A 26,421-nucleotide genomic window follows, 5' to 3' on the forward strand; every position below is an offset into this window, starting at 1 on the left:
CTAGTTCCGGCTTCGACAGTTTTGTCGACCGTAGATAGAGAACTATCCGATTTAGACAAAGAAATGAGTGAAATTCTTGAAAAACCAGGAACATCCGAAACAAAATTGAGAGAATATTTGACAACGCTACAAAAGTTTCTAAACGTTAAGAAATTTGTTGAACCACCGACCGTAAAATTAAGTCAACCCTCTATTGTACAACCATTGCCAGTTCCAATGGTTCCCACATCGACACCTAGTCTAATACATACAATGCCTCCAAATATAATTCCATCAACACCTACAAATGTGATGCCAACGCAGTCACCAGCAGTAACAGCACCAGCTCCGCCATTTACATTTACTGCTCCAGTATCTACTGTATTACCAAATCCTGAAAGGTTTAAAAAGAATAGGAAAAACAGTATGGCCCAAGTAATTCACGAATATCAAGAACTGAAAAAATTGTACTCTCCGCTTGAACTAAGAAGGAAACCTAAAAAAAATTCCAAACCAAAAGAAGAAGAATCAAACATAACTGTAAGACGACAAAACAAAAGACGAAAGACGGAAAATAAATGGATCGATTTATACGAATAAAGTTTATTGATTACAATACATGTCTTTATGATTTAATAAATGATTGCACATAAACAAAAGTACCATTGCTTCGTTATACTTTAAATCATGAGGATTATATAAGTCTTGAATAATCATATCTAGGGTATAGCCGTTACACATGTTAAATAAATAGAAAATACAATGTAGTCCACACGTTTCTGACAAAGGATATTGTATAGGTACGTTGTTAAAATACCATTTACTAGCGTAAAGGTTAAGGTCTACAACATTGTAGTAAAAAGGATCATTTCCGTAAGAATCAAAAAAGGTACCTATTCCATTATCTACGTAGATTGCTAACCAGTGAAGGCCTCGGCTTGATTTTGGTTCCGTATTCAAACAAAAACAATATTTTTTCTGTCTGGGTGGTAATGGTTTTTAATCAAAGGCAAAAACACCGAGAAAAAATGGTTTTGTTACGGATTCACACGTTAAAAATTCGTTTATTTCTACGGTGTTCATTCTCCTGAGGGATTGTAAATCACGGTGCGATCTTTTGAAATTATTATTTCCGATTCAAATTCCGCGTAAACAATAGCCGTTACATTATGAACCAACGGAGACTTAAATTTCATTGATATTCTCAAGTTTCCTTGTTTATTCCGTGATAGATGGTCAGCACTAGCTTGCTCTTCCGGGGTTAAATCAAATCCGTAGAGAACGTTACCTTCTTTATATTCTTCGTAAGAAACACAATTTCCTTTATTTCTTTTGAACAAGTCCAAAGCCGTATAATTTGAAAGATACTCTCGGGAATACTCGTTAACGTTATAGTTTGGCGTAAACGGAGGGTTGCGAAATGTTTGGTTCCCTATTGTTAAGGCCAAGTAGTTTAAATTGAAATGAGCAAATTCGAAACCATTTAAACTCAGATCGCCGTTAAAGGCTGCCGTTCTAACTAAACCAATAATTACCCGGGCTGGCATTTTGTTCATAAATACATTTTCGCGTGTAATATCCGTTAAACCACTGCTAATAGAAAAGTATTTTAACACGGTCCGGTTAATAGGGTAAATAACGTTATGTTTTTCATGAACCATAGCGTGAGCTAAGATTATTTCCGCATTGACCTTAACCTTTTTAATTAGTAAAGTTACGTCTAATATTTTAAATTTAAATTTTTGATTTGCTATTGTTGAGATAATAGCAAATTCGTTTACTGACTTTATGAATCGAAACCTAACATCTACGTTATTTAAAAGAAACTGGTCCATTCGACACACATCAAGATGTAAATCACCGATCATATCAACGGGGTTTGAGAGGGCTACCCGATTTTTCCTTTTCAACATACCATTGTTATCATTTTTATTCGCAGCTAAAAACATTTTTGCGGCGTCTACTGGATTATCTTTGTAGTACATTATTGCAGATAGATAGGAATTTTTTGCACTGTCACCGTAATTTAGATGCGTTTCAAAGAATGCCAAATACGGATATGCGTTTGTCGAAGTATTAACTTGAGTATCTCCGAAAAACACATCTTCTTGATTAAACAGAGCAGCGTGTAACAAATTCACAGGACCCACATCCGTTTCTAGAGCAGTTAATGCAGAACCATCATCTTTGAGTAATTTTACTCTAACTTGTAACAATGTTTTAGCCAAGTCCGTATAGAGATCATTAGATCCTGGAACAAAGAACTCAATAGGGCCTTGATCCGAAATTGATGCCAAAGGCTTGTAAATTACGTAGTCACTATTTTCAACATTGTAATTCGCCGGTGGTACCGCGAATAAATCCAGTTCTGACATCATACCCTCAACCATGTTTATTGTTTTTTAGTCCAAAAAGTCAGTCTTGGTTCGTTTTTTCTTTATGATTCGATTTCTAGTCTTCAGCTTTCTACGGCGACCCGAACCAGTTTGCCGTTGTGACAAGTGTTGACTCGCTTTTTGTAATAAATTTGCTCCAGCTTCGCTCAAATTAGATTTCAGAGACTCTTTTAGGTTTCTACCCGCAATGTAATCACCAGCTATTTTGGACCCAGTTCTTAGGGCTTCTCTTCCTAGTGCTTTCCCAACGGGCTTAAAAACTGGTGTTATAAATCTTATTAAGCTTTTAAAAATGCTCCCAAGACCATTTCCTCTCTGAAATACTGGTCCCCGGAAGTGACTTAGACCACTTCCGGTAAGACCACTTCCGGTTTGGTTCAAGTAGTAATTTAGGTATATGTTACTTCGTGTCATGTTTGAGTATGAAATGAAGTTTTATGACTGATTTGTTTAACTTAAACATAATATTCTCTCCATAATCAGTTCTCATGTCTATTTCTATCATTTCCAATGACGGACATCTTAATGGGTAATAGTCAATGTTTTGAAACCGATGGACGGCTAACGTTGTTGATTTATCATTGACTATAGGCACAACCCTTAGTAACGGAGCATAGACATCACCAACTACTTGAGGTAGTATTAAATTTGTATAAATATATAAACTTGCAGTGCCCTTGTCAATATCCGCTATACTCTTGCTAGTTGAATTTCTAAGAGGATAGTCCATTTGATCCTCGTGAAACCCTAACAATCTTCCAAGACCCGACTTTTCTTTCGTGAACAGTAGATAATAATCATTTACACATTTGATATTTACTTTTCCGTCGGGATTCAGGTTTATTTTAATCATAGATCTATGTTCCGTAGGAATTTCATTGGTCATAGCTTCGATGACGTTTTCAATGCTTGTATATTGACCAGGTTGTATTTGTAATATCAACTCTCGAGCATTTTTATGACCTTTTCTCTTCCTGATATAGAAAAAATTATTGGAACTATCTAGGACGAGAGGGTCCTCTTTCTTTCTTTTAACGAGTTCTTCAGGAAACGTAAATCTTTCTTTTATCCATTCCATGGAACTCAATCCTAGGATTTTACCCATCTCCTCAGGTATTTGAACTTCATACCCATTTTTAGCCCTAAGGGCGCAAAAAGCTTTTTCATTATCGTCACTATATGCTACAAACATGTATACCGAAGATCGTATTTCCGGTGGTATGGCATTGTTCATAGTTTTTAATAAATTTTTGTACGCGTCGTAACCATCTCCGCGTAAAGTTCCGCCGGTAAATTGCACCTTTGATTGATCCCAAATATTATCCGTATAATCGTAGACTCCGGCCCTAAAATAAAGATAGTCTGAAGACACATTATCCCAAGCTTTAGGTAAAAATGCTTCGGCTAAGCCCACATGCCAGTTTCCATTCAAATGCAATGGAGCTGGTAATTGAACTTTAAAATGAGATTGCGTGTTTCCCGGAAACACGTTCATAGAAGCCGTACTCACGAGAGTTACGTAAAATGAATCGTTCGACATGACTCGTTAACTTTAAATGTTTTTTATTTTTCAATTACTATTCTTTATATTTTACAAGATAACTTTTTGAAGTTCACATTCGTAAAAGGCTCCCCTTATTTCTTCATCATCAAAGTCCTTTACAATATAACAAACGGGGTTTCTGTACAGAATTTTTGAAATGATAAATATTTCCTTGGTCCAGTACCCTTTGTAACCCTTTTCGAACAAAGGTTTGCTTTTTGATAGCCTAACAAGATCACCGACCTTTAACATTGGTGGTTTTGCCCTAGATTGTTTACCATACAGACGTTTCCACACTAAATGCTCATTTTGCATATTGACATCAACAGGAGCGAAACCAGTACTTGAATGTACAGTTGAATTGTAGGCTTTCATTATTTTGGGTAAGGCATCAATGTAATTTAGTTTCTTCGTTCTAGTTAATAACTTGAAGATTTTATCCTTTAAAGTTCTATTAAACCTTTCAATTACTCCGCATTTAATCGCACCTACACTAGTATAAAGACTTATCCCCTTTTTTCTTAAATAATCTTTAAACAATTTTGATAAAAATTCGCTACCTTGATCAACATTAATTCGTAACGGCTTTCTTTCTTTAATAACTCTCCGCAAAGCTTTCAAAACCTCTTTACTAGTTTTATTTTTCAAAGGAAGACTCCAAGCATATTTTGAGAGGATATCAATAATAGTTAGAATATATTGAAACCCTTTATTATATTTCTTAAGATTTCGTAGATCGATCAAGTCGCACTGAAATACTTCATTGGCTGTTGTAACGTAAGTACGATTTCTTGGAAAGTATATCCTCCTTGCTTTGTGAATGGTATATGTTGGTTGAGACTGAAGCCATGTCTTAATTTTTTTCTTCGAAACATTTTTCACACCTTGTTTCAATTTCTTTACGCTACCGTAACTGAGAGGACTTTCACTGTTATAATACACTCGGCTTAACTTATTTTCCATAATTACACTTTCTCAATGAAAGATTTTCTATTTAACCCTTGTCAATGTATGCTTAAAGCTATAAGTTCAACCTTTATCCATTCATCCTCATCTCTTATATCAATGACGTCACAGATACAGTTGTAGATTTTCCCGCCAATGACGTTACAGATACAGTTGCTTTCTACTATTACGTCTAAGATGATTTTCTTATATATTAATTACGCTTTTACGTGGAGCTTTTAATTACCATTAAAACAATACCATAATCAAAATAAACTCCTTGAAAAAAGGTTGAAATTTTGAGTCAAACTAAATATTACAATGGATTGCGCAACTTTCAGCCTATCATTAACCCTTGGCAATGTACTAAAGCTATCCATTCTCGTCTCTTATCAATGACGTAACAAATACAGTTGTAGATCAATGACGTCACAGAGACAGTTGTAGACAGGACTGCCAGATTCCCGCGCAATGTTTTCCCGCGAGGGGGCGCGCGGGTTCTCCCACGAGGGGGCGCAGGGGGCGCGCGCGAGCTTTCCAGGGGGCGCGCGCGAGTTTCCCAAGGGGGCGTGGCAAAAGGGCATTGACACTGTGACCTTGACATTCTACACCTACACTCTACACCTACATTCTACACCTACGGAGGTACGAAGTGCGGGGATATACTACTCATACGTAAGTATGGAAAATACCCCGTACTTTTTAATTTTACACGGAATTTTAATTACGGTAAAATTTAAGAAACGGCACCAAAACCCCTGTCCCTGTCCCGGACGCGTCTGCGAAACGAACGCTAACGATGAGAGAGAGAGGGAAACCGGTCGCGTCCGCGAAACGTACGCTTACGATGAGAGAGAGAGATCGCTAGCGTACGCGGTGGCGATACGAAGCTCCGCGTAGAGAGAGAACTGCCTGCCTGGTATATTAGTGAGAGGGGGAAGAGGGAGAGGGGGCATCCCGCTCGGAGAGAGAGGAAAGAAAGGTAGTTTAAATCTCGCGGGCTTTTTTGAGTGAAGGGAAACAAGATGATAATTTTCGTGCACTACTGCACTTTGTGCGCGTGATACATCAGAGATTATGCTGGATGGTTAGGTTAGGTTTCGTAAAATAGAGGGGACGCTTTACGGTCATAGTGATTTCTGGTTTAGGGGATCCAGGATTTTGTTTAAATACATTATTTGATTCGTATGGTTTTTAAAAATTATACTTTAGTGGGGTGCACAATTTAGTTTCATTAATATTATTTGAAATGTGACGTTATTAGAAATTAAAGGGATACACGATTGTGTTTCAGAAATGTTTTTAGTTGTACGATTTATTGGAGATCAACTATACGGGGGGTCACGTGAGCCGTGTAAAATTACTATTAAGGCCCAGCCCTTGGGCCATCTTGTTAAATATATCTTCACTAATATAAATAATCCTAACAATGTCCATAAATTAAATATATAAAGAGTTCCTTTGAATTTGGACGAGATATAATTAAAGGAAATATTTCTTTCTGGAATTCGTTTTTTGATTTTCTTCCAGCGTATATTCTTAACAATATTCGAAACGTATCGTAAGTAAATCGATAGTAAATTCATATTTTTGGTGTAATTGATAAAATCAACAATTATTTACGAATTCAGTATTTCTGCTTTTTTATTAGATTAAAATATTTACCACTTTTAAACATTTCGGAAACTCTTTTGAAGGATCACGGTTATCAAAGTAATAATTTGGCTAAAAAGCTTGGTACCGCAACACGGGAAAAGATTAGTAAATGAAATTTTTTCTGATGTTTTTGATCATTCATTTTACTCTTATCGTACTTATACACCTCGAGTGTCGGATTTTGCGATTTTCACCGTGAATTTGTTGGATATTAAGGTATTTCCCGTGATTTCCTCGGATTTTGAGATTTTTCTCGTGATTGCGTCAGATTTTGAGATTTTTCCGGGGATTTCGTTGTATATTAAGGTATTTCCCGTGATTTCCTCGGATTTTGAGATTTTTCTCGTGATTGCGTCAGATTTTGAGATTTTTCCGGTGATTTCGTTGTATATTAAGGTATTTCCCGTGATTTCCTAGGATTTTGAGATTTCCCCGGATTTTGAGATTTCCCCGGATTTTGTTGGATTTACTCGGATTTAGAAATTTTCCTCAAGATTTCGTCGCATTTTGAGATTTTCCCGTGATTTTATCGGATTTTGAGATTTTTCACGTGATTTCGTCGGATTTTGTGTTTTTTTGTTTTGTTTTTTGTTTTTGATTGCGTGAATTTTGCAAGGGATTTTGCCATTTCTTTAAGCAACGAATTAGTCACATAAAGACGAGAATAGATTTCAGGTTCATACCCGTGAGGTCAGTCATTCACGAAATCCCGTATACGCTATCCGCAAAATCCAAGTTAACAAATCCGAAACCAAATCCGAGGAATAAAGGGAAATGTAGCAAAATCTGTTGAAATCAGGGGAAAAATCTCAAAATCCGACGAAATTCGTCGGATTTTATTGAATTTTAAAATCAATCCAAATCGGACGAAATCAAACGAGATCCGAAGAAATCAAATTAGATTTTCAAAATCCGTGCACTTTTCCAAAACGTTCGACCCCTCGTGTTTATCTTTATAAACTTTGCTAGGGGGATTAGAAAAATCCCAATCGTATCCTTCCTAAAGACTTATCAAAAATGACGAAAAGAGTATACTGAAAAGTAAAACTTTTCTCATTGTATATCCCGGGGTTTGCACCTCCTTTATATCTTTAACGTTCGCATAAATTTTTACAGGTTATTGATATGACTGACGTAGTCTATTCAGTAGAACTTGAAGAAGTTTTTCTATATTACGTTTCTCCTACTGTCTTAATGGGTGACAATCGCATTGCAACGTGTTTAAACATAGTAAGTGAACATGACACGCGTTTATCGGTAAATGGTTTAGATACGCCCACGTGGTGCTTGATCGCTACGGCATTGCTAACAATGTCTTTGGTATCGTCGTTGGCTACATCCTTTTCCTTAGCGGAAAAATACAGAGTTCAGAGAGGTATTTATGCGAAACGTAAAAAGTTGACTTTTTAATTAAAGAGGCAGTGATTTTTACGTTTCTCAAACAAAGATATTTCACTTGTTCTAGGATGGATACCTGCTTTATCGATTAACTTCAATCAGTATGTTTGGCAATATTTATCGGATTTCCTAGAAAACAGTTTCGAGAACATTAATTCGAAATCGCCAAGGTTCTTGCTGTGCGGATGGTTACTCGGGTGCACTGTTTTGTCCAGATGCTTTTCTGGTGCTTTGAAATCGGAACTGCTCTTATCAAACACAAAATACATAAATACCATTGAAGATCTTTGTGAGCAGAAAGACATTAATTTAATGATACCGGAAAACTTTCCTATTCACTTGTCGATGAAGGTAACACCCTCCATTTTCATACTCATCGTAATACTTCCGGTGGAGAATCGGTGTGCGCTTTCAACCTCACAGGACTGAGCTCAGTAAAGTGGTTAATTGGAGATGTACACGTGAGCCCCTAACTCGAAAGCTAAAGCAAGTAGTCCCCTAAGCCTTGTGAAACCGTATCGTTAACGTAACGTCACGTATCCAAATACGAACAGAACGCCATCTGATAACGATGCTTTCGGACTTACGTAATGGGCGCCCTCTTTCGGATGATTTACGAACTTAAAACGGTAACGATACGGTTTCTCAAGTCTAAGTGGACTACTTGCTTTAGCGACGGTGAGGTATCGAGCTTTACGTTTCGATACAACTAGAAATTAAGAAAATAATTTAGCACAAGAAATAGACAAAATTTTCAAACCTGAGCGAAAATCTTTATTTGAGTAGTTTACAATTTGGAAGCTTCATGTGGGAGATATTCTGTGATACTCATTTAAAAATAAAGTTTCATAAAGCAAATCAAATATATTTTATTGTACCACAAATGTTTAATATTTAAACAGTAAAAAGCAAGTGGAAGTGCTGTGACGAGGTAGATAGTCGGGCCCCATTCCCTCCCACAAGTAGCTATTACGAATTTTCTTTCGTTCTTGTTATTTTTGCGTTCGGTCCGTTCGGGTAAGTTCAATAGTATCTAAACAAAGAACTATAAAACTATTTTTCTACCATTCAGAGAAACTCGTCTTTTAGCACCAAACTTCAGAAAAAGATTGATCAAAACGGTTTCATTTACAATGATACTATTACGAGTTCTATACTTAGAGACATTTTTCCCCGTGGCACTTCTGCGCTTTTTGTAGATAAGAAATACATTGAGACATCCATACTCGATTATGTTAAACTCACCTTGGTGAAATCAAGAAGAAAAATTTACATTGGAAAAGAATCTTACGAAGCGAGATATTATTATTATCCTATAGACAAACACGTCCCTCGTGGCATACTTGAAAACATCAACCATTTGTAAGTACTGTAGATGATGTAATCTATATGTATATAAGAGTGTTTTTTCGATACTTCTAACCCTATTGGCTTTTAACATCCTACTATACAACCGATAAAGTGGTCAGAATTTTAAAATTCAAAAAATTATTATTTTTTTATAGCTTAAATGCTAACTAGCACCCATTATTTTTTAAATTCATTTGGTTCCCCAATTCAGAGGTCTCATTCTACCAAAACACGGTTGATTTAAAAACTATTTAAAACCCGGGACGCTTTATGTAAAATAACCTTTAAAAACAATTCACTTAATTAAAAAGATAAATCGTATTTATTGCTCAGCCAGTAAACCTAATAAAGAAATGGAATGATCTATCTTCAATTTTTATTCAAATACTTTATTAGAGAATCAGTTATTTTAATTTGAATCCTCTAAATGTTTTTGTTGTACGCTAACCGAACCTAAAATCCGAAATATTGCTCGTTAATTTAATACTATTTATTTTTAGTTTGAGTTACCAAACGTATCCCATCCCATTCTAGCTTAAACTAAGCTACCCTAACCTTGCTTAACAAATCCTAACCTAAAATAAACTATTCAAATCTGGCTTAACAAAACCTAAGCTAACCTAGATTACTCAAGTATTTTTCTATACCCAAAAGTTGAAGTAAAACTTTCACCAATCAAATGTGGGCTTACTGAAAGGATACGAACCTTACCAATAAAATCCAGAATTATTTCCTATTTCGCGTGTATCTACAGCGTCTCAATATTTAGTAGATTGTGTTAGATGGTAATTCCTGACCCTTAACCTAACATAGAGTCTCACCGCCCTCAAATTGAAGCTCGATAACCATAATCCTTGGTCCCGAGCTTTTTCCCAAGGCTCGAAAACTTCTCGAGTGTATCAAAAGTTGTTTATCAATGACTCGCACAGGCCATGTATTCGTGTTTACACGCAAACGTGTCTTTTGATTTCAAATAATTACAATTTAAGAAGCTAATGTCTACGAATGGATGTCCACACTAACCACTACTGCTTGTTTTGAGGCGAAATGATTAATTTAATTTTTTTACTCAGAACACTGATGTTTTCGGAGACTAGTCAAGGAACTCCAAGAGAAATTGAGGAAGCCTTTAAATTTCGGGAATTGCTTTTGACAGACATCAATCAATTGCAAGAGACGACTTCGTTGTCTCTTGGGTTTCTCAGTCCCGTTTTCACCATCTACTTTTACTTTGTGAGATTTTATCCAATTTAAAGAAGTTGAATTTTATTCATTAAAAGCGGATTACGCACCAAAATCAGTTTTGACAGTGGATTACGCACCAAAATCAGTTTTGACAGTGGATTAATGATTCGCAGTAAAATTGTGATTGCACTTAAGTTGTTACTCACGTTAGTCTGCCCCGAAATTTGATTAAATAACCGGCTTCTCTATTGGTATTTTTAAGCAAACCATTGCTCAATATAATCGAAAAAAAGCTTCTTGAAATCCTTGTACTTCAAAAGTAATCAGATAATTTACTTTCATTCCCTGGAGACATTAGAAACATCTCAATGAAACATCCATATTTTTTATTTTGTTTTTCACTCGCAAAATAATACTAGAGCTTTTTTCATAGCAAATCAATCGATTGATTTTTTCAGTTTTTAGTTAACTAAAACACGTAGTTTTGAAATGTAAATTAAAAATTAATATTTATAAAACTTTAATGGATATATTGTACAAACTCTAGAAATGGGAATAATAATGATAATTACGAATTTTTATCATTTAGATCTTTTCAAGGGAAAGAAACTTAACTTCGTGTTGTTTAAGGTAGTTTCTAAGATTATATTACGTTTTAATTTATCGCAATTTTTTATTGATAACCAATGACACTTAACATAATCAACCAAATTTCAAATAGGGAATGTTCATAAAATTCAAATACTAATTTAAAACAACTAGGTCGAGCTATTTTTCATGAACATCAACCTTTTAATTTTATTAGAAACCATACACTGTACAAAATAAACGTAATGGCTTTGTACATTTACGAAAAAGTCTACTTTCTCAATGAGCTATTTTCTTTAAAACAATGATAAAATATTGAAATTTTAATCGAAATTCAATAGTATTGTGAGTATAATGCTGCCTCTACAGGCTCAATTTGTAGCACAAATTAAATTCGGGATATGTATGAAATTTATCTTCTAATCGATTATTACCAAGACCTTTCAATAATTGTGTAAATCAAAATCTATCATAATGTTGAATTATGAATAATTTGAAAACCCATAAAACTTTTTTAAACAAATCTATTAATTAAATTCCACATAATTTATTCAATTATATTGAATATCTATTCGTCACAATAAAAAAATTGATGTTCAGATGAAATATCAGGTACCATTTTATTTTCCAAACATTTCATATAAAACGTCAAATACACTGACTTTAATGTTATTCGAATGCGAAATATTGTTCTATTATTTGAGAAACATTTTAAGCAATATAAAACCCACTCAACATATACAGGTTCAATTTTTACGTAGATAGTGTCGAAAATTAACTGCAATTGATATTCCATTTCCAAAAAATATTGAGGCATTATATTTGAACTTTGCAAAAATGCTAGTCTGGATAACATTTTACATACTTTTAACTAAAGCAACGGGCCCCACGTTTTACGCAAATTATTGAGCAGACGACCTACGTTAAGACACAGAAAAGAATGGAAAGAATAGAGAATGAAGAGTTTAAAATTTGCACAAAAAATATACAATCATTAATGACAAACAACTTAACTAAGAAAAATTAAAAATTTGCACACACAATTCCACAATTATGCGTGACTAATAACGTTACACTTTTACGCCAAGGTGTTTGTGATAAGTCTGGCATAATTTTAAGTATAGTGTAGGAGGGCCAGAGACAGACTAAACTTTTTGTCAATGGTCCCTGCAGGTCTCGTGCCAGAGACCTAATTTCGCTCAGCAGATGGGATATTAGGCTGGCTACCGGTCTTTTGACCGGGCACTGTCGGCTTAATAGGCACCTCCATCTGATGGGTTTTGCCGACGACCCTCTCTGTAGGTCGTGTCAGGAGAAGGAAGAAACATCCGCTCACGTACTTTGCGAATGCGACTGCTTCGCCTCGCTTAGACTAGAATATTTTGATTCACATACTTTGGAACCCTCGCGGGTCTCCTCTATTACGGTGGAGCGAATTCTTCGCTACGCTGCAGCTACGGGCCTATTCAAGGCCTGAATATGAGGATGCACAATATGCCTTTGGCATCGGTGCTAGGGCGCGTACCCTCCTCAACAACAATAATAAAAAGTATAGTGTATATTGGGTCAGACTAAGTTAAAAGCATCAAAGATCATAGGATCTAGTTAGACCCTATCGTTTTTCAAAATTGAAAGATGAAAGGATGTAAACGGCTGACTCTGAGGCAACACCGTTTTATTTTTTGTATAACGTGACTATGGTCCAAAATGGGAGTGTCGTATGAGAAGCCAGATTTGGGAGTTTCATCTAAAAATTTGATCTAAAATCATGTATTAAGGGTTCAATTTTTATCCAGAAATGGTGAGGATGTTATCCATATTTAAAGCAAGTGGGCAAAAATTAACTCGTATCCTCCCAATATTGGACTAATATCAAACTCTTATTGGACGAATATCTAACCGTTATTGAACTAATATCTAACCAATATTGGACGAATATCTAACCGATATTGGACGAATATCTAACCGATATTGGACGATTATCTAACCGTTATTGGAGTAATATCTAACCGATATTGGAGTAATATCTAACCGCTTTTGGAGTATCAAACCGATATTGGTCAAATAACGAACCGATACTGGTCTCGTATCGCTCATATTGGTTAAATAACGAACCAATATTGGTCTCATATCGAGCCCATATTGGTCGAATATTTAACCCATATTCGACAAATATCTAACCGATATTCGACAAAACTAGAATTTTTAAACCCTTATATCATGCACTTTCCATTCAAATTTGGATAGCGATTGGTCTCAATTTTCTAAGATTGTACGAAGATATGGGCTCTCAAACATTTTCGTTTAAAATAGGGTTATAGTTTTATTGCCTTGTTATAATGACAAAGAAACAGGAATGCAAATAATAAAAATTTCCCCTAGGAGCTAGCCGCCAAGATCTCTCAGAATCGTAAAGCCTAGTTTTTCTTGAACCATTGTACGCGCCTTTGTAAACATCACTTTCATGTTTCTTAACAGTCCAACAACAATTATTGTATAACCATGGACTAACACATACAGACGGACATCTTTTTCTAGAGTGAGACTTGCATTTTCGATGTCTGAATGACAGCGAAGCTTTCTACAATTGAAATTTTACCATTTTCTCCGGTTTCGAAGGGAAATTTTCGTGTTGAATCATTAGAAGTTTAAACTCTACTTAATCAGTTAAAGTCAATAATATCTCCTTCAATTTAATATTTTTTTATATATTGCTTAAACATATTTAATAATACAATTTACACATATATAAGAGTTTTAAGTAGCGTTCGGTCGTTCTTGCACTCGAAATATATGCGTCACAAATGCTGCAAGAGTTGTATCAATGTCCCTTAATACAACGATATGGAGAATTTTATGGTCGTAATACGTTTAGAATCTCTTCACTTGATAATGCTTAAGTGCGCGTGTTATATCGATATACAATTTTGTCATAGACTAAGCACGAATAGAAAGTCAGCTTTCCCACAAGAATTATGTTGATATTTAAGAAAAATATTTTTGGAGCTAAGGACTCAGAACATAAGATAATAAGATAACTGGAAGATCTACAATATACATTATTTTAGGCATAAAAGCTGATGATAAACACCAATGTCGAGAAAAACATGAGCAAAAACCCTTACATTTCTATAACATAAGTTCTACCTTTTTATATTTACAATTAGTCTATGAAATGAAAGCCATTAGAGGCCAGGATTTTACGATTAATAACGAATTCAAGACAATTAACTTTTCAAAACAACCCCGTTTACACTCAAATCGTTTTCGGCCGCTTTAGAAAGTAAAGTCCGACCCCAATGATAGTACGCCAAATTTCTAGTTTTTAACCCATCCTCCGTACATGCTTTTATTCGGGTCTCCGCCATGCCACGACGCCGAATTATGCCAACATGTCAACGACTTGGTGCCAGTGTACCACTGCCGACTTGTTAGTTGTTAACTCTCAAGGGTTTCTCGTTTATTTCTAAATTATCATGCTCCCTGGTTTAAACTTTGAGCCTGGAATAAAACTGTGCTTTTTTCCCGCATCATTTTCAGGTGGAAAGGACAGTTCATAAGGACTTTGTTGGCGTTATTTAATTGGAGTTGTTTTTGAAAACTTCCTACCCTACAGTATTTGTATATACAGTGGTTTTTAGCTACAACTCTGAAAAAGTAACGAGCTTTTGACATTATGATTTGCGAGTTTGTGTTTGTAGTTTGTTTCAAATAATAATTGTAAATAGCGAGTTTCAAATTTATTCCTAAACTAAGCGCTTACGCATAAGAACTTAACGGAACCCAACCGTTGGACCATCTGGTACATTACCTTAGGGAGATAGGAAACATGGTATTTTTCTACTTTAGCACAAGCTCTCGACACCACTAACCAAACCTATCTTGATTTTCGTGACTTAGTTTGGTTTTAGACAATTTTTATCAACTTACTTAGAAAAGACAGAAAGCTACAATAAAAGACACCAAGGTAAAATTCTACCTTTCGGACCTAAGCTTCGATTCGAAATATCGAACACGGTTGTGAACACCTTTTTCGCGGCGTCGGACTCTATTAGAACGGTCGAAATGTAACCTTTAGCTGTTAATCATATACATCTTTCACCACCGGAAAAGGTTCATTCTTATTTTTTAAGGGCAGGGCTTTCGTAAACGATTTTTAACGGGCTAGTGTATACCAAATGATGTTTGTATGAAAGCACATGAAAGCTTTAATATATCTCAAACTCTCGCTGGTCTCTACATATGTTTTGAACAGATAAGGCAAGAATTCCATAGGAATCCCGAGAAAAATATTTCGATACAATATTAAGTCCATATCTGAATTTTTATAGCAATTTAGTATTTAAGCTTGTATCTCTCTGAAATTCAGTTGTAGTTTATAGCGTTGTTACATAAAGGCAAGATGTCTGAAGGAAATAATTCACGGGAATTTATGTTTGGAACAGTATTTGTAAGTATACCCCATACGCGATTAAAGATATCTTCACTGATGTAAATAATCCTCATCGCTTAAATATGCACAGAAACTCGATGATTTTGGACTAGATATTTTAAATGGAGTTTTCACTCACAAATTTCCTTTGGTTTATTTTATGCCGGCTTATATTCTTAACAATATTCGAAACGTATCGTAAGTAGAAAATTGATTTAGTTTGGTACAATTGATAAAATCAATGTCTATTTACGAATTCAACGTTTTTTTCATTAGATTAAAATTTATACTACTTTTAACCATCTCGAAGACGCTATTAAAGACCCACGGTTATCAAAGTGATATTTTGGCTCACACGCTTGCCGTTGCAACGCGGAAACGGATTTGTACATCAAATGTTTCTAATATTTGAGATTTTTCCTTCAATCACATCGTACTAAAACACCTCCAGTGAACAGTGGTTTCATGACGATTTAAAGGGAGGGTGAAGTGGAAAATCAAGTGATTTTTTATGGATTCTTCTTCTAATTATAAGACCAGTCTGCACAGTGAAACATTCAGGAAATATCTCCGACTGATTTTAAAATTCCAATTAAATTCCGATTTTATGAATAATTTGAAGTATCCCCCTCCGACCAATAGCGTAACGCCCTGCCTTTTTGTTAACAAAATTCTCGTTAACAAATTCTTTCCAGAGGCTAATAGTAACTAAAAATTGTTCTTGCGAAAATATCGCAGTTAGTAAAGTGGGGGAGTATGTAGCATGGAGGCATAACACCCTGCCAGATCCAAGGAGTAGAAACTCCAGGAATCTGGCAGCCATGCTACATCCCTTCCCCCCATTAGGAACTCTGATTATATTGGAAAAATGTCAATTAATCAAAAGAAAAAAGGTTACCCCGAGGAACCTTGTAATTATTAGCAGGGGTCATTAAGTAGTATCACAAGTATCACAATTGTCTCTCTCTTTTTTTTCTTTTTTTTTCATACTGGAGCGAGGTCCTTGCTGGGATCGTCCTTCTTGTTTGCCAAACGGGCCAGTCTTCTAACTTCCCTCCTTTCTAAAGCGGCTTTACTCCGCTTTCCTGGGCAGTCTGACGCAACGTGATGACCGACTTTTCTACAACGCCAGCAGATAGTAGTGGTCCAAACTAACGGATGTCTTGCATCAACAATTTTTGAAGGGATTAGTATTTTCGGAGGGAATTTCGGGGTCCACCCCATTGATCCGAATCGCTCCCAATTCATTTCATCTTCATTATCCTCATCATCAGTATCTACCAGGGGAATCCATTGGCGTGGTACTTCGTTGGTTTTCGGGGAGGTATCCCCCTTGGTGACGGCTGCTTTAACTTCGTGAACCACTAATTGAGGTTCTTTAACTTCCGTGTGTTGAGGAGGAAGGGAAAGGAAAGGTGTTAGCGACCAAGGGTCCTCGACGCCCTGGCTTACTGAGGGAGGCGTAATCGGGAAAAACCCTCGTGACTGGTCCGAGACCGACTGAGGAACTGTGATTCCTTCCATTTCCTCTCTAGAGTTTTCTAACACCAGAACCTCTTCGTCATCTTCTTGGAACGGGCAAGAAGTAGAATTATGTCCCGGCTTATAGCAGTTTGAGCAGAAGTCAGTCGAGTCAAGATATTTATTGGGCATATAGCAGTCATTGGCGACATGTACATAATCGTTGCAGTTCCGACATATAGGGAGTTATTCCTCCAAATTTTTAACGGATTGTTCCGTCTTGCTTAGTACTTTTTGATCCTTTTTACGCAAGGTTAAATCTTTAGGAAGGTCGAACATCCAATTACAAGCCATCTGCAAGTATACAATATTAATATTGTCTTTTATTGGCTTGGGAGATAAACTCCCATGGGAATATAGAGATTGGCTCTCGGGAAAAACAGAAATGTTCCTTGGTTAGGTTCGGAATCTTATTATTATTAAGGTAAACTTGGACCTCATATGTTGAACTTAACCTTTTATTATCAGGAGGTCGATAATAGATATCAACTTCATTACCTCCGGGCCCAACCGTCGCCCTCTTACATACATCTCGTCGCCATCCCAATTTAAAAGGTTCTAAATATATATCGGGTAAGGTAGCCCTATTTAATCTAGGAGTTCTCATTGATTCCGATAACGTGGTTGAAGAACTATCAGACGCACGTAACGACTGGGATTGCGATTGAGGAACCTGTTCAGTGGGTGATATTTCTTCTGAAAGAGTAGAAATCTGTTCAGGAGGTACTATTTCTTCCGAAAAACCAGAAGATGGAGAATGGTTTAACGCCGGTTCTGATACTGATGGTTCAGAACTCGTTGCAGAACTCGTTGATTTGATTTCCGGCGTGAGGATTTCTTCTGTAAAACTGGATGTTGGTGTATGTAGCTTAGTTTCCACGACTGATTCATGATCAGACGGGGAAGCCTCCCCTGCCGCAGAAGGCGGACTGTCGTTAGAGGGATGATCGAGCTGAAAAGCCCTCATATCATGATAGGTAAAAAGGAGGAGAGGAGGGTCTTCAAAAAGGGCCATGCCCGGTTCACTATCAGAGTCTGTAGGTTGATGTGAATCATCTCGAACTGCAGGAGGGATCTGTTGATCCGCTGCTTGATCTTCTAGAGTAGTTGTTGTCGAGGTTTGAAGGACATCTGGTATAGCAGGAATGATCGGTTGATCGACTTCCTGACCGTCCTGAGGTGACGGTGACGTTGAAGAGGATGATGATTCAGATGAAGTAGTTGAGGAAGTCTCCTCAGGTTGGTGGTGCGCGCTACCACCATCCGTAGAAGGACTAGGCTCAATTTCGTCTGCAACGTTCGACTGTGAAGTAGGGCATTTTCGGCATTATCGAAGACAGCTACGTTTGTCCAGTAGAGTTTTAAATGTTCTAAGTTAACTTTCCCTACATTTTGTCCTGAGTTAGCATCTTCTAACTCGTAAACTACGGGAGAATGTTTTGCTACTATTTTAAAGGACCCTGCCCATTTAGGGTTAAGCTTTTTCATAAGCTGACCTGTCGTACTTGATAAAGGATGTGTTTCCATCCATACTAATGTTCCTACCTCAGACTCAAGAGGGTCATGGCGGAGGTCATAGTATTTTTTCTGGTGTGCTTTAGCTAACTTAGACAATTCATTACTGAATGCTAATTGTTCCTTAAGAACCTTCAAAGCCTTACTACGACTGGGGTCATCAGGGTCCTGAATGGGTTCTTCAATGTCTAAATCCCAAGGGAGACGTCGCTCCCGCCCTAAATTCAAAAAGAAAGGGGACCTGCCCGTGGTCTCATGGGGTGCGGAATTTATAGCGAATTGAAGAAGGTCAAGGGATTCATCCCATCTATCATGGTGATTCCCTATATAGAATGATATTAACTCGCCTGTTGCTCTGTTTACTCTTTCGGTGGGATTTCCCTTAGGTGTGTAGAGGTTGGTAAACTTTGGGTTTATTTTGAAAGCTCTGCAAGTCTGCAGCCAAAGTTTCGAAGTAAACTGTACCCCTCTATCACTAAGAATAGCTTTAGGAGCTCCCCACCTAGTAATAATAGACTTGAAAGCCTGCACACAGGTCTTAGCTGTGATAGTTTTAAGTGGTATCATTTCCACGAATTTAGTCATGTAATCGACAAAAACTATTAAATATTTATAGTGGTGTCTACTTGAAGGGAAAGGTCCCATGATATCGACACTGATTTGGTCCCAAGGACTTGTTATTTCTGAGGGTTGCATAAGACCTGGCTTTTTTCTATTCCTAGCCTTAAATTGTTGGCATAAAGAGCATCCTCTAACATAATCCTGGACGTCACTAACTATAGTAGGCCACCAATATCTATAAGTCACTTTACTAAGGGTCTAATCTTTGCCCCTGTCAGCTGATAGTGGGTGGTCATGCAATAACCTCATGGCTTCTAGCCTTAAACGCGGAGGGAAATAAATTTTCTCAGGGTAGTTCCAGTAACGTCTTCTATAAAGCAGATTATTCTTTAATTCGAACATTTTATGCCTAACTGGGTTAGGTCCTTGCAAGGAATTTATAATAGGGGAAGCAAATGGGTCTTCCCTTTGAGATTTTCTTACGTCTTCTAATTTGAAGACTGAATATAAGGTTTTAGGACCTGGAGGACGTATTCGACCTTCAACAGAATCACTAGAGGACGTTGAACTACTACTACCGGTAGAATTTTGACTGGTACTACTACTAGTTGGATCCTGGTTACTAGTAGAATTAGAAGTAGAGGAACTAAAGTTAATACTTAAAACGTTTATCGGGGCCCTCGACAAAGCGTCTGCTACTACGTTTTATACTCCTTTTTTATGCTTAATTGTAAAGTCAAAGGTTTGAAGGTACATTGCCCATTTAACTAGTCGAGAATTTGGTTCCCTGATGTTAAATAACCATTGTAGAGCCTGATGGTTAGTGAGGACAGTGAATTTACGACCTTCTAGATAGGGCCTAAACTTCTTAACCGCCCAACAAATGAGCTGGTGGAAGACATCTTGCCGTTAGCGTAAAAAGGCGTCAGTGATCCATCGTGCGAGGAAGGCCTTACCAGATGGCGTGACTTATCCCATCAGGATTTCCCTCCTAAGGACCTTCGGGGTGTACAACGTGAGTGGGAGCGTCCACTGGTCGCGAACTCACACAAGTCTTTACTTGACTTACCGTTGGATGCCCAGGATAAGGCTCGGTGGACATCTATTGCCTCTAAGGAATCCGGGGCGTGGTTGAACGCGCTGCCTTCTTCTTCGCTTGGCACACTTCTCGATGACGCCTCTTTTCGTATCGCGGTTGGCCTCCGGTTAGGCGCCGAGATATGCGTCTCGCCTACATGTAAGTGTGGCTCCAAGGTTGAGTCGCGCGGTACCCATGGTTTAAGCTGCAAGAGAAGCGCGGGGCGTTTGTCACGACACGGCGCTGTGAATGATCTCCTGAGACGTGCCTTGCGTTCGGCCGAGGTGCCCTCCATACTGGAACCACCGGGTTTGTCCAGGGACGACGGAAAGCACCCGGACCGGTTGTCGTTAGTCCCTTGGTCGGGCGGGAAATCTCTCGTTTGGGATTTCACATGCACTGACCCTCTCGCGCCTTCATACCTAGCCTCCTCAGCATCAGCCTTTCTCTGGGCCGCGTCCCAGGCTGAGAGTAAGAAGAGAGTGAAATATTCGTCGCTGGAGAACCGTTTTATGTTTGCGGTGGTGGCCATCGAAACTATGGGGTCATTTGGAAAGGAGGGACTCAACTTGGTCCATGACATCGGGCGCCGTATCCGCAACGTCTCTGGAGAAAAACGCGCGGTCGAGTTTTTAATCCAACAAATCGCGGTCGCCGTTCAACGCGGCAACGCCGCGTCTATTTTAGACACATTTCCTCCTGGTTCGTCTTTGGAGGATTATTTAATGTTTTTACCCCCACATTGACGTGTCTTAATTGACTTTGTTTTTCGACCTTTTTTCTCTTTCTGTACAAAAAAATTTTATTTTTAATGTTTAATAAAAAAAACAAATGGCTAAACATTCTTTCTCGCTAGTGGAGTACCTTGTTTCTGCATCTTTTAGTCCTGTACTAGCATAAGCTATAAGAACTTCTACACCATCTTGCATTTGGGAAAGAAGGGCACTAGCATCTGTAGTGAGAATGCACGGGGAATTCCTTCTAAAGGAAGCTAAGGGGTGAGCCTTACAGATTTCTTTCTTTATCTTTTCGAAACCTGTTGCTGTTCGATACCCCAAACAAATTTTTGATCCTTCCTTTTAAGTTTATTAATGGGTGCTACTATTTGAGAGTAGTGATTAATAAATCGATTGTGCCAACCTGCCATCCCTTAAAATCTATGGACTTCCTAAACATTTTTAGGAGGAGGGAATTTCTGAATGGCTTCTATCTTAGAAGGATCTATATGCACTCCTGTTTCATTGACTATGTGACAGAATATGGTAGCTTCTTTTTGAGCGAAACGACTTTTTTTAACTGAAGGGTGAGACCCGCTTCCTTTAATCTATTTAAGACATATTCTAAACACGTTAAGTGTTGATCCCAATCCTCGCTAAGAGAGATTAAATCGTCTAAATAGTCAATTAACTGGAAGTAATCGACATCTCTAAAAATTTCGTCAATTAAATGCTGAAAAGAGCTAGGGGCGTTACACAGCCCAACAGGGAGTACATTGAACTCGTACTTTCCCATATGAGTCACAAAAGCAGTTTTCTCTCTACTCTTAGGGTGCATTTCCATTTGCCAATACACTGATTTAAGGTCAAGTGTTGTAATGTATTTTGGCCTTCCTACTTTAGCTAACATATCCTCTATATTAGGCAAGGGATAAGGGTCCTTAATAGTAACTTGATTTAGTTTTCTGTAATTAATACAAAACGTATAGGGTTTACCCCGTTTTGTTTGATCAACTAAAACTACGGGCGAAGCCCAAGGAGATACAGAGGGTCTAATTATCCCGTCATCTAGCATTTCCCTGACATGTTGTTCTATTATTTTCCTTTTCTGGTCATTGACACGATAAGGTTGAGATTTGATGGGCGGACTATTACCCGTATGAATCTCATGGAAGACTAGTCCTGTTCTTCCTACTTTATTTGAAAACAACTCAGGAAATTTTAATAAAAGGGATTCTAATTGATGACGTTGTTCATCAGAAATAGGGGCTGCGGAAACTGCGTTCCTAATGTTATCTACAATCTCCTTATCTATAGGATCCTTTTCAGATGGAGTTGAAAAAGGCATCTTTAAGTTACCCACTAGACATTGTGAAGATTCGAAATCTAGCTTGACCCTATTTTCTTCAAGGAAATCTTGACCCAATATAAAGTCACTATTTAGGGAAGGAACTATGTAGAATATAAATTTGAATCTTTTCTCACATTCATTTGACTTGAGAGTAAACTCTAGTTCACGAGAACCTTTTGTAAATGTATAACGGCCATCGCCCCAAACTACACAATCTAAATTTTCATCTTCAGGTAATTCTGAAGAGTTTCTGTATTTACAAATCTTCTGCCACTGATCTAAACTGACAAAAGAGGCATCGGCCCCACTATCTAATTTAGCGTGAACTGTCTCGTGTTCAAAAGTAACGGGAATGGTAACCCTTTTATAAACTGACCCTTTCCTGACGGATTCAACCCTCAGGGGGAACGCGACACGCTTCTTGGTAGGGGAGTTAACTGAGCACCGGGAGAGGAACCACGTGGGACCTCTCCCGTCTAGGCTTCCCCCGACTTGCCAATCCTTTTTTCTTGACAGTCGGGTGCTAGATGACCTGGTTTCTGACAATTGAAACACGTGATAGTACGTGTAGAAGGGTAGGACAAGGCCAACTGACGTCCTGGGGACTTAGACCTCTGATTATAATATCTATTATAGGATCTTTGACTATTTGAATTGTTTTGAGCTCTAGCTTTCGATCTAGAGTCTAAAGGTTGTAAGGGATATTCCCATTGAGGAGAAGTAGGAGGATTACAAGAGCTTTTACAATGCCCGGGGGAATAATGACTATGGGCGGAGCCCTTATTAGCTGGGCAAGAGGACTCAGCAGTAACCTTAGGTTTTGGGGGTGATCTCCTCTTTCCCTTTTCTCGGCATTCCTTTTCCTAACTTCAATATCCTTTTCTACTGTTTTACAGGAATTTCTTAACTGTTCCATTGTAGAAAATTGCAGGAAAAGGAGGGGAGTTCTAAGTTCATCTTTTAAATTGCTCTTAATGATAGGAACTAAATCCTTTTCTGAGAGAGGATGGGTCATCCCTAAATTTAACTTCATAACTTCCCCGAAGAAATCCTCTACAGATTCTTTATCTTTTTGACTCCTATGAGATATTTCTATCTTAAGCTTAGAATCAGCTTCTGAGTCTCTAAACTGAGCTTTAAAATGTCTCTTAAATGTCTTAGAAGCTTAATGAGGATGGGAAGGGTTTAAACTACACATATCGTCATACTGACGGATTAGATCCCGATACCAATACAAGGCATGCCCTCGTAAAAGGAGTGGTGGCAATGCTGCTAACCTGTCTGCATTTGATAGCTTGTGGAATTTAGCATATTCCTCAAAAGCAGCTAAAAACTCTGAGGCGTTATCGCTAGAAGATCCCATAAAAGCTGACCTTTCTGGCGGTTCGATAGGGACTTTTCCCGTCTGAGGAACTGTACTTCTATTTATTAATGTGGGTAGATCCCTCACTAACTTATCCAAACTAGTAGCTATAGCTTTATTTATTGCTATATTCTGAGCTACGGCGTTAGCCTGTGTGGTTGAATTATCAGCCAAAGTTTGGAGTAAGGGTAATATAAAGGCTCTTAATTCCTCATCAGTAGTGTTTGGTCCAAATTGAGGGATTTGTCGAGACGGAGATATTTGGGTTCCGATAGTTCTAACCGTAAGGTTAGGTAATGTATTAGCAAAACTAACTTTAGGCTTATCACTCTTGGACTTTGATTTAGGAGGAACAAGGGAATCAATCCCAGTTTGAGGAGGGAAATTAGAGGGAGTTGAACTTCCCTTAAGGGCAGAAATACTCTCATGAGGGAATAGTTGGTAAGGAGAGAATTCCGATTCTGAAGAGGCGGCCGTCCTCTTTCGTGTATCTGAATCCTCTTCGTCTTTCTCATCCTCAATTCGAAGAATCCGGTTGAAATCCTCCAAAGGATTATCTGTCTCTGGCGGTGCTAGCGTGTCGCCATCGTCTTCCGTAGACGTAAACAGATCTTCTTTTGATTGTTCTTCCCTTTTCTTTAGTATTAAATCATCCTCCTCATCCTCTGATGTTCGAAGCGACCTCCATGTTTTATTGTTCTCCGAGGAAGCCATTATTTAGTTATTTAATTATCAAATCAATAATTCAATTAAGTTTAAAACAGTCAAGTCAAGTTAAGTTTATACAACTATACAAGTAAGTTATCTAAATTCAGTACATTTGCAGAAATATATTACTTTACACGAAGTTCACTTCTCCCTACCTCGCGCCGGCCATCATCTATGAAGTATTTTTACAGGCAAGGAACGGTACCGTTCCTCCCGAACAGCGAGGCAGAGAGGTGAAAATAAAAACACTAACGTCGCGTAGTGACAAAAATGTGCTTTTCTTACAATCGAATCATGGTTGTATCATATGCAGCGGCTTCTCACTTGCGCGAAATACAGTTGAATCCCGCCGTTTCTAGGAAACGACAGATTATCTTAGCAGTGGCCATTTATCACAGTTCTCTCTCTAGAGAGGAAAACTTTTTCTCTTCACGACTAGCGCGTGTCGGGAGGGGGAAAAATTCACGCCTCTTCACTCTTGCAAAGTTTATTTTTTCGGTTTTTCTCTTCATTGATGATGTCCACGGTAATAACCATTATTGAAGTGAACTTCGTGTAAGGTTATATATTTCTGACATTTGTTACAAAGATAATTTTAATTTTTAAATTATTATTTAATTTAGTTCTGATTAATTTAGATTTAATTTAAATAATTATCTATAATCATTTACTATCGTGGAAGCCAAGGCTTAGCACCACAAGGGGGGCGGATATACCGACAATGATAAACAATTATTTCTACGGGACTTGACCAAGGCTTAGGGCCTAGTCTTTTCTAGTCAAGTCCCTGTTTGGGCGCCATATTTATGTAACCCTATGTAGAGTAAAACTAAAATAGGGAGATTCTCCCGAGGGCCATAAAAAAGAATAAAGACAACTTACTTCAACAATCCAAAAAATAGATGATTTCCTTCTAACTTTATTGAAGTGACTTAAAAATACCAAGGGATAAAGATCCCGCAACTATCACGTTTATACAAATACTCCGTCTTTGGAGAGGTTAACAAAAAGGCAAGAACTGCTCTCGACCAGAGGCTAATAGTAACTGAAAATTGTTCTTGCGAAAATATCGCAGGAAGTAAAGTGGGAGAGTATGTAGCATGGAGGCATAACACCCTGCCAGATCCAAGGAGTAGAAACTCCAGGAATCTGGCAGCCATGCTACACATTGATTATACAATCCCACTCAAAAACCTTTCCTTTAAATTATTTTCAATGAATTCGAATTTGAGAAATGTCTTTTTTTTCTTACATGAGGGACGGTCCATAAACTAAATCACACAAAAAATACTATATTTTGACTCAACCTTCGTCACTATTACTCCTAATAACTACGCTACATTTCTTGCGTTCATAGCTTTATTCTCTCAATCCGTTACCTTTTTTGAGAGAGCTCAAATTTTTTTAAGAACTGAAAAGCAATCTTTTAAAATTGTACATCCCAGTTTTGTAGTTCTCCCTTTATTTTTTTTTACGTTTATATTAATGTTTACAGGTTATTGATATGGGTGTCTTAAGTTATTCATTAGAACCCGAAGACGTTTTTCTTTATCACGTTTCTCCAAGCATCCTTATGGGTGATATTCGCATTGCCTTTTCCTTATATGCCTTCTGGGAAAATGCTCTTTTTTATAAAATTCCCATGTTATCTCTATGGAAGAATATTGTATATTTCACCAAATGTCTTAATAATTTTATGGATTCTAAAACCACCCTTAACAACTTTTTTCATTATAGAATTAACTATTTATTTGATCTCTTTGAAATTTTAAGCACAAAAGTAGGGCCCAAATTTTAGTTCACTGGCAAAATATCAAAGCAGCAAACACAATACGAAAAAAGTTACAGCCAATCAAAGAACCCTCCTTTAGCATTAGAGGGAGTATCAAGTCTTATCTAAGAGAGCGACCGCTCTCCTAGAATATCACAAGAAAGTCAAGAACATTTAAAAATCAAAACATCGAGGTGGTCTTAAAAGCTGACCGAAATCTATTCGCCCACATGATTTTAATTGCACAAAGCCGAAGTGTCGATTTTAAAGATGTTCCTGCACATCCCCTAAGTCCAATTCCATGGGCGTTAGCTACTACATCAGACGGTTCTTTGCGAAAAACCAACAAATCGACTTTGGCACAT

At 37.6% G+C, this 26,421-nt stretch overlaps 1 protein-coding gene and 1 long non-coding RNA gene across 4 annotated transcripts; one reads left to right on the forward strand and one right to left on the reverse strand.

Moving 5' to 3' along the window:
* Window positions 1-1,058: 1,058 nt before the first annotated feature.
* On the reverse strand, window positions 1,059-2,369 carry LOC149657599 (uncharacterized protein F54H12.2-like). Its single transcript, XM_089844711.1, has 2 exons — window positions 1,765-2,369; window positions 1,059-1,572 (listed from the first exon to the last, which is right to left on the reverse strand). Exons 1-2 carry the CDS (start codon window positions 2,367-2,369, stop codon window positions 1,059-1,061), a joined length of 1,119 nt encoding a protein of 372 aa, XP_089700837.1.
* Window positions 2,370-2,893: 524 nt separating this feature from the next.
* Window positions 2,894-4,788, forward strand: LOC149657600 (uncharacterized). Of its 3 annotated transcripts, XR_016370066.1 has the most exons (4): window positions 2,894-3,299; window positions 3,359-4,127; window positions 4,188-4,301; window positions 4,645-4,788. It is a non-coding gene; the product is annotated as an uncharacterized LOC149657600 (long non-coding RNA). The 3 variants fall into 3 exon arrangements; XR_016370064.1 differs by having other exon boundaries at window positions 3,359-4,301; XR_016370065.1 differs by lacking the exon at window positions 4,645-4,788 and having other exon boundaries at window positions 4,188-4,418.
* Window positions 4,789-26,421: the final 21,633 nt, after the last annotated feature.

This window comes from Phalangium opilio, unplaced genomic scaffold (assembly GCF_054372755.1).
Source record: "Phalangium opilio isolate 3A_F unplaced genomic scaffold, DU_Popi_V2 ptg000077l_1, whole genome shotgun sequence".
Classification (NCBI taxonomy): Eukaryota; Metazoa; Arthropoda; class Arachnida; order Opiliones; family Phalangiidae; genus Phalangium; species Phalangium opilio.

Coding starts and splice junctions, on each gene's coding strand:
- LOC149657599 (XM_089844711.1), bottom strand. CDS start 2,369: ATGGTTGAGGGTATGATGTCAGAACTGGATTTATTCGCGGTACCACCG. Junction 1,573..1,764: donor GTTAGGTTTCGATTCATAAA/GTCAGTAAACGA, acceptor CTTTTCTATTAG/CAGTGGTTTAACGGATATTA.